General features: G+C 50.1%; 1 protein-coding gene across 4 annotated transcripts in view; it reads right to left on the bottom strand.

The window, feature by feature from the left end:
• The window catches only part of LOC107122018 (beta-1,4-galactosyltransferase 3-like), a 28,162-nt gene that overhangs the window by 2,869 nt on the left and 16,932 nt on the right, over positions 1-8,361 (bottom strand). For all 4 annotated transcript variants that reach the window (XM_015425040.1, XM_015425038.1, XM_015425041.1 and 1 more), the window contains 3 exons: positions 3,903-4,233; positions 2,674-2,909; positions 1,117-1,304 (listed from right to left, as the gene is read on the bottom strand). In XM_015425040.1, the coding sequence (XP_015280526.1) occupies positions 1,117-1,304; positions 2,674-2,909; positions 3,903-4,164 (686 nt within the window). In that variant the 5' untranslated portion in view covers positions 4,165-4,233. The remainder of the gene's footprint in view (positions 1-1,116; positions 1,305-2,673; positions 2,910-3,902; positions 4,234-8,361) is intronic.

The following is an 8,361-nucleotide window of genomic DNA, read 5'->3' as shown; positions in this document are numbered from 1 at the left end:
AACCTCCTCAGGAAACAAAAGAACCTCCTCAGGAAACAAAAGAACCTCCTCAGGAAACAAAAGAACCTCCTCAGGAAACAAAAGAACCTCCTCAGGAAACAAAAGAACCTCCTCAGGAAAGCTCCTCCATTAGCATGTCCATACCCTGGGGAACTCCTACAAGACAATGACTCAGCCCTTCCCACCTTCTGGAGTAGATATAAATTTACTGCCTACCATTTTCTTCTCACCTTGACATAGAGAGTATTCCATCTTTCTGTGTTTATACCTCTGAGGATGCCAGTCACAGCTACTGGCGAAACGTCAGGTTCTACAATGCCAAGACCATGGCCACACATCCCGGAAAATCTACAGCAACTAATGAACTTCGTCCGTGAAAGCCTTCGACAACATATTAAACAGTAAACGTTGCTATGACGGGTCGGTCACCAGCCAACACTATTCATACAGGATCTCAGCTAGCTCTCTGGTGTGTCATACCCACTAAGGATTGTGGGGAAGCATTACAGAGCACCTCAAAAGGACCGATTGTGTAAACGGCCTTGCACCAGCATTCACTTGGCAACTATTTCTTGCCTCAGGACCAAGTTGGTGGGTGAACTACAAAACAGCATTTGCCTAGTGAAGATACAAGGGAGAATCTACATAAAGCCATGTGATTTCCATTCTTTACATATGGCACCACAACTGCAGAGGGAGGCAGAACATCAGAATGTGCCAGCCTGCAGGACGCTTGGACACAAGCTGGTGCTCCCCTGCCCAGCTCTGGCTTCGCTTAGTATCGCTGGGCCACCCTGAGTACCCTTCCATGCCAGCCCAGTTGGGTCCAAGGCAGACTCCAGTGGCATGGGTGCTGTGTGCTGCCCACACCAGGTGCAAGGAGGTAATGGCAGGTGCGAGCCACACCCATCTCCCCCTCCCATGTTACTGTCGCTTCAGTGGTCCCACGCAGCCACTTGGGTGTGACCTTGGGGGCTGCCCCTCAGCAGGAGGTGGTAGGATAGTGTCTCCCTCTAATGAAAACGAGCCAAAGGGTCTTGTAATTCTTTTTTAGAAGAAAAGGAGATGGAGGGAAGGCATCTGTAGGGCAAGGAGCAGGGCTCCCAAAAGCCTTACTTGTAGCCAAACTTGTCCATGGCAATAGCCACATGCTTAGGAAAGCGGTCGCAGGTGTACAGGTTGCGGTCATCCTCAGGGATGAGGTCCACGTCGTGGAAGAACATGCAGTCCCAGTCTTCATCCTTCATGGCCTCTTTGAAGCCCACATTCAGGAGCTTGGCCCGGTTGAAAGTGTAGTTCTCAGCCTGAGGAAGAAAAGGGAAGGCAGGACAGTTAACCCTGGAGTAAACAGCCATGCGTAAAGAGTCCAAGAAAAGGCTTGTGTTCCTGCCGGCCCACAGTGCTAGACACCTTCACCGACCAGGGCTGCATTAAAAATAGTAGCCCTTCTCTGGGCTGAACCTGGAGCCTCTTACCTGGGATCCAGAATTAAATGTATCCTCTGCCTTTCTCTAAAGCATGGACGTTTCAGGTTTGTTCATCTACAACCACTCCCCATTCAGAGGCCACCACAGTGACTACAGTCACTTGGATAGCCTTCCTTTGTCTCTGCAAATAGTGGCTAGGAACCCTTGCCTTATGCCTGGCTCCTCCCTCCCTCTCTAGAGGACCAGACCCTCCGTAGCACAAAGTCATGAACCCCTGCCATTTTTGGAAGGAACAAAGTTTTTCCAGCTTGCTGCAGCAGTCAGACTGCTAACCTCTGCCAAGACCCGAGAACGTGACACAAAGAGCCCTGCTGGATCAGACCAATGATTCAGCTGGCCCAGAATTCTGTTTCACCAGTGGCTAATCCGATGCCCCCAAAAAGCCTGCAAGCAGGGACAAAGCCTCCCATTTGTCATGCCCACAAGTGGTATTAAGAGGTACAATACCTCTGAACATGGGCTTTGCTACCTAGCCATCGTGGCTAATAGCAACTGATGAACCTAAACACCGTGAATTTGTCTCATCCCCTCTTTCATCCCTGATAGCAAATGGTCATTGCAATATCCTATTATGTTGACTCCCACAAAAGTCCATTAGGTATTCTGAGAAGGACTGTTTTTCTGCCTGCTCTGAACCTATTGCCCACCCAATGCATTGGATTGCCCTGCAAGTTCTAGTATTGTGGAAAAGGGAGCCAAAGATCTCCGAAATCCACTGACTCCAGAGCACCTTCCTACCTCTGCCAAGCAGCAGAAGAAAGCCTTGCCTGGCTGTCCTGGGTAAATAAATAGACGTGTCCCAATCACAGCTGCACACAAAGACCTCTTTTGTACAAACCTGCAGGAATAGCAGAGCTACGGCCTCTGTAACCACTCCTCCCAACAGGAGAGAAGCCACACGTCAACGCAGAGACCCCGCAATAGCCACAGTACCTCCTTCCCCGTTTCCTATAACTTGGAAGACAGGACGGCAAAACTGTATTTACCTTATTTATAGTCCACCTTTCTCACTGAGAATCAAGGTGGACTATGCAACTGCGGCTACTGCATCACCCAGAGAAGAGACTGCAACATCGGCTCTTATCAGAACGCTTGTCTCCTTTCAGGAATCGCACTGGGAATGCAGGAGTCCCACTCCCCCAGAAACTTGAGACTCCTGCCTTACCTAGACAGTGCTGCACCATACCTGGTGTATGATGTAGATGCCATAGTTGAGCTGCTGGCGCTGCAGGAAGGGATGCAGGTAGTAGAGCAGGTACTTGAGGTGCTGCTCCCGGTTGCGGTGGGGTATGATGATGGCAGTTTTGTGGGTGGCGTCACAGTCCGGGGGGCGGTAGCGCCCGCCTTTGCTCACGTAAGGGTTCTTCCGCACGATATCGTCCAGCAACAGCCCTGGGGGGAAGGTCACCCGAATGGGACCTCCTGTAGGTGGGCAGACAGAGAGAGGTCGGTGAGGCTTCCCTCCAGCTCACCTGGTGTCGACAAGCCGAGGGTCAGCTCCGCAGCAACCCACAGCTCCTAGGTGTTAATTCTGCAATAAGCATTCAAGATTAAACCCACAGTAACAGAACAGTCCTACGCTTCTCCTCCTCTTCTATTCCCAGTAAAGTTCTGCTGACACATTTAAAAACTTTTCCACTAGTGATGTATTTAACAAAAAATGGAAAAGGAAAAGGGAGGCAAGAAAAGAACCACTTATCCTGATTCACAGATCACCCTCCTTATCTATCAACATTTCAGCTGTGCTAGGTGACTAGAAAACCAGATGTACTGAGACAATTCAATTTAATTTTGTTATTTGAATCAAAGAAGTACATAGAGACACACACCCCTTAAAAAGGCTATCAATTTACTGACTTATCACATTCCTAGTTCTTGTTTCAGACCAGAGGCACAGGGTACAAGTCTGGATTGTGCTATGCTGATTATGGTGGCATCCTTCCGGAACTTTGCTCGAGGTCATGCTTAGAAGAGGGCCAGGACCCAAAAGTCTGGTTCTGGGCTTCCCCACTGCTATGGGTCTCTCGTCAGGGGACTGCTAAATTTGCCCTGAAATGGAATCAGTGGTCATCATGGGAGCAAACCGCTAACATAAAGTTGATGGCAGCTTTCAGGTTACACTGCATTTCCCATCAGGCGAAACAGGCTTTCCAAGTACAAAAGAAAGGCGGTGTTAAGTTCCCAGCAGGCTTTTGACCATATTCTGCCTTTGCATGCTCAAAATGCAAGTACTGCTGGATGAAAAGTTTAGTGCAGCTCAAAACCTTGCAGCACTGATTGGTCCAATGCTGGAGCGAGTCACCAACTCATTTCTGCTGTCCCTTCCCAGCCAACCAACGCTTTGGTCTCGGGGATGGAGCGCACAACCGAGCTCAGAACCAAGAACAGTTAATTACGCAGGTTAAGGTCCCTTACCAAGGAAAGGAGATGTCTCGGGACAGTAAGGGAGGTCCTCTGGGGGCAGAGGGGGCCGGGCAATCAGGCTGAGGTTGGCATAGACGTCCCCCAGCAGCGAGACATTGTGCAGACTGCTCAGCATAGTCGACGTGCCCCCCTTGTAGAAGATGCCCAGGAAATAGGCCACCCGCTTGCGGTAGCCCTCACGGTACAGGAGGGCCATCACCACCAGCTGCACCCCCAAGAAGAGCAGTAGGTAGCGGCCACGCAACTGCAGCATGGCGGGGCAGAGCCAAGATCATCTATCCATGGTGTGGCTGGGCAGAATGGAGGCACCGGAAGGAAGTACCTGTTGAGAGCAGAAGAAGTTAGAAACAGAGTGGACACCCTATTAAAGGATCCTTAGTCAAGCACAGGGGGGATCCCCGACCTTTTTGAGCCTGCGGGCCCCTTTGGAGTTCTGACACAGCGTCCCCTCTAAGCTGAGGTAGTGTGAGCTAGCTCAAAGTTTTCTTAGCCTCCAGCTCTCACATTTTCGTCTTAGCTTAGGAAGGATGGCTCCAGGGCAAACTAATTTATGCAGCAGCCAAATCGCTCGCTCACAACTTTAATGCCAGCAGCTCACAAAGTAGAATTTTTGCTCACAAGACGACACAGCTTAGAGGGAGCATTGCAGCCAACCAAATCTCCAGTTGCCGATTAGAAGCCTTCCTAGGCTAAAGCCCCACCTTCACACACCCTACACACACTTTCTGAAGACACTTGATGGTGCCAGGATAGATGGTGGGTTTGTACCCATGGGCAACGTGTTGCACAAATGCAAGAGTTGCCATGCTGGATCATCTAGTCCAGCATCCTGCTTGATGCAGTGGCCAATCAGTTGCCCCAGAGGGCCACAAGCAGGGCACAGAGGCCGAGGGCCTCTCCCTCACATTGCCTTCTAGCACAGATGCTTCAGGTAGACCCACAAGCAGGACCCCCCAGCAACAGCCCCCCCACACACAGACCTGCTGACTGTTCACCAGCACTTGACCATCCTCAATAAATATGAGACATTCTGCTTCTAAGCCCAGAGGTCCCATTAAGAATGTAAGACAAGCCCTGCTGGATCAGACCAGTAGTCCGTCTAACCCAGCACCGTGTCTCATACAGAGGAGAACCAGTTCCTCTGGAGGTTCAACGACGGCATAGAGGCCGAGATCTTCCCCTGATGTTGCCTCCTGTCTCTGGCATTCAGAGGTTTCCTGCCTCTGAATGTGGAGGTTCTGTTTAGTCACCGTGGCTAGTAGCCACCGATAGACCTCCGTGAATCTGTCTCATCCCCTTTTAAAGCTGTCTGTGCCTGTGGCCAGGAGGGAAGGTGGCCTGGTGCAGCCTGATCTCGTCAGATCTCAGAAGCTAAGCAGGGTCAGTACTTGGAAGGGAGACCACCAAGGGATGCTCTGCAGGGGAAAGGCCATGGCAAACCTCCTCTGCTTCTCACCTGCCTTGAAAGCCCCTTGCTGGGGTCACTGTTAAGTCAGCTGCAACTTGACGGCACTTTCCAACACACACCTACGCCTGTGGCCATCACCGCATTCAGCGATCATGGCAAACAGACAGCAGTAGACGACAACAAAGTTAGCCCAAGCCCCCTTTTAAATCCATCTCAATAAGAGGTCATCTCCACATTGTGTGGCAATGAGTTCCACAAGGCAGCTACTGGTTGTGTGGCACTGTACTTCCTTTCCGTTTCATATGGTGACCCCCCCACCCCCAAGTTCTAGTATTATAGGAAGCTTTCTTTAAACTCTGCATACTTTTGTAGACTGCTATCATGCCTCCCCCCACACGTCATCTTTCCCCCCCAAAAAACTGAAGAGCTTCAGGTGCTTTAGCATTGTCTCACAGGAAAGGCATTCTCAATGCTACAATAGTAATTGGTATATGAGCTTATGAAACGTAATCCAACAATACTTCTAAATGGGAGGTCAAGCGTGCTTTGTTTTCGATCACGCAAGCATGCGCTGCAGGGACCACCTCGGGAGAGGCATTTCCTCATGTGCAAGGAATGCCTCTTCCCGGCACCCTGTTTTGGTTGGTCTTTACAGCATCGTTCTTTTTTAATCTGCTTCCCAATTAACTGGGACACCTTTTAAAAGTCAGTTGAGCTGTTTTCCTTCAATCCAACGCGCTCCAGGCCACATCTCTACTTTGGAGTCACCACCAGCGAGTGGCGAAGCCAGAGGGGAGCAGCAAAACACAAAGCCCTGTTCTCCCTCCCACGCCCAAAATGTGTGTACACAAGGCAAGTCGTGTATACATAACGTAAGCTCTATTTCCAAAAGTAAGACAACTTCTTTTCCTTGTCGCAACACTGCTGGAATGCGACCAAACCACTGACTATACACGAGAGCACATCCACCCCACTCCTTGCAAGCTGACACGGAGAAGAGGGTGCGTGGCCAGAGAAGGCAATAAAAAAACGTGTCTTCCTTTCTTGCAGTAGCAGTCTCTCTCTGCCCTGAAACACCCCTGAAACACGTGCGTTGCCTACAGGAAACGAGAACAGGTGGGTGCACGGCTGGCCCAGATGCACACTGTGCCAAACACACAATGAAAACAGATGCACAGTTTGGGGGGGGGGGTCAAGATGATAAGTAGCCAATAGTACACAGGACAGATTCATGCACACACACACACCAAAAAAGTTCAAAGGAACTTGGATCTAGAGATGCACAAGCAGACACATAAATGGGCTTAGCACAGTCCTGCCTGCACAAGATCCTATGCATGGAACGTCTAGTGCTTTCCTCATGGTATATTACAGTGCTGGGAAATTGGTTGCACAAAACCTTGCAGGAACACAAGTGGGGATACAGTAAGTTTGACTTAGTGCAAGTGGCTGTTGCAGCCTTTTTCTTGCATTCCCACTGCAGCCCTTGTGGAAGGGGAAACTTTAAAAACTAGACCCTGAAAACTGCCAAGTTTGTTTTTTTTTTTTAAAGGTGCCTGGTGGTGAAAAACAGTTCCCTTGAACAAAGGGGTTGGATCCCACGGATCTTTTCCCCGTTCCCTTGGATTCTTGTGTGAAGGGAAGGCTTTGGGAGCAGAGGGAAAGCTCCTCTTGCAGAGTGGTTCCAGCTCAATTCCCCCTCCCTTTGCTCAAGGAACCTCTGAAGCAGAGAGCATGCTTCGCATTCACATACAAGCCCTCAGCTATCTCAGAAGCCACCTCCAGAGGATGGCAGGCCCACAAGTCCCTTTGCCAAGCAGTCTCAGTGGCCACAGCCACATTTCTTCCCCTTTTGGCCTCGGTTTGCAAAGCAAAATCCAAGGTAGTACCCTAATGAAGAAGATAAGATTGGATTTATACCCCGCCCTTCACTACCTGAAGGAGTCTCAGAGCAGCTTACAATCTCCTTTCCCTCCCCCTCCCCACAACAGACACCCTGTGAGGTGGGCGGGGCTGAGAGAGCTCTCCCGAGAACTGCCCTTGAGTGAACAGCTCTGAAAGGACTTGTGACTGATCTAAGGTCACACCAGCAGCTGCGTGTGGAGGAGTGGGGAATCAAACCCGGTTCTCCCAGATTAGAGTCTGCTCTCCTAACCACTACACCAAACTGGTTCTAATGAGGGCTGGATTAGACCCTGGGTCTTCCATCTGCCAATCCCCGACAGTGTAAAGTTACATCAGGTTCTGGCCTTGCATGCCCAGGTTTCAGGAGCTGCAAAGGACTTCTGCCAGAGGGGCTCCAGTCTTGTTCTCGCTGCAATAAAGTAACTCGGCTACCCCTCTGGAATGCATCACCAGAGAGAGACTTGAGAGATTGCATCAGAACGGCATTCAAGGAACACTGAATACAGATGCTTTGTTCCACTGTCACAGCAATGGTTATGCCAGAAAAATATAGCTGCCTGTACCCTGCTGGTAACAGGTGTGTCGCAAAATCCATTGTTTCCCCATGGCCAAAGAGGAACAAGGAAATGGTAGTCTCTCTCACCTAAGGAACCTTGTCCAGATAACGCCATGGCAATTAGGCACTGGAGCAGAAAGAGCTGGGAGGGAGAGAGGGAAGGGACATTCTTCCATGAATCGGGATCCAGAGGTTTAGGCATCGGGGTTGGTGTATTGTTTGGGGGGAGCGGGTTGAAATTGCCGGGAAACCTTTTGGAGCCCCCCCAGAAGAAGCAAGACAGACTCCAGAGCAAGCAAGTTCTCAGCTGTGGCAAGAGTAATGATTGTCCTTTGCTTTTGGATGGACAAAGGGATCTAAAACCAGATTTTGACGGGAGGCTTCCAGTGGAAGAAAGCGCACGCGACTTCCACGTGTTCACAGGTTAAAGAAACAAAAGGGAAGGAAAGGATACCCATGTTTCTGCACCACTGGCAGGAAAGAATGAAAGTGTCTCTGAGCCAGCAGACACACACAAATTTGCTCACTGCTAACCAAAGACCTATGTTTATTTTACTTTAGACAAAAGCTTTCGTAGGGAA

This window comes from Gekko japonicus, unplaced genomic scaffold, assembly GCF_001447785.1.
Source record: "Gekko japonicus isolate JY-2015 unplaced genomic scaffold, Gekko_japonicus_V1.1 scaffold2515, whole genome shotgun sequence".
Taxonomy (NCBI): domain Eukaryota; kingdom Metazoa; phylum Chordata; class Lepidosauria; order Squamata; family Gekkonidae; genus Gekko; species Gekko japonicus.
Note: the sequence above shows the minus strand (reverse complement) of the source record. Positions and strands in the feature narration are given on the sequence as shown.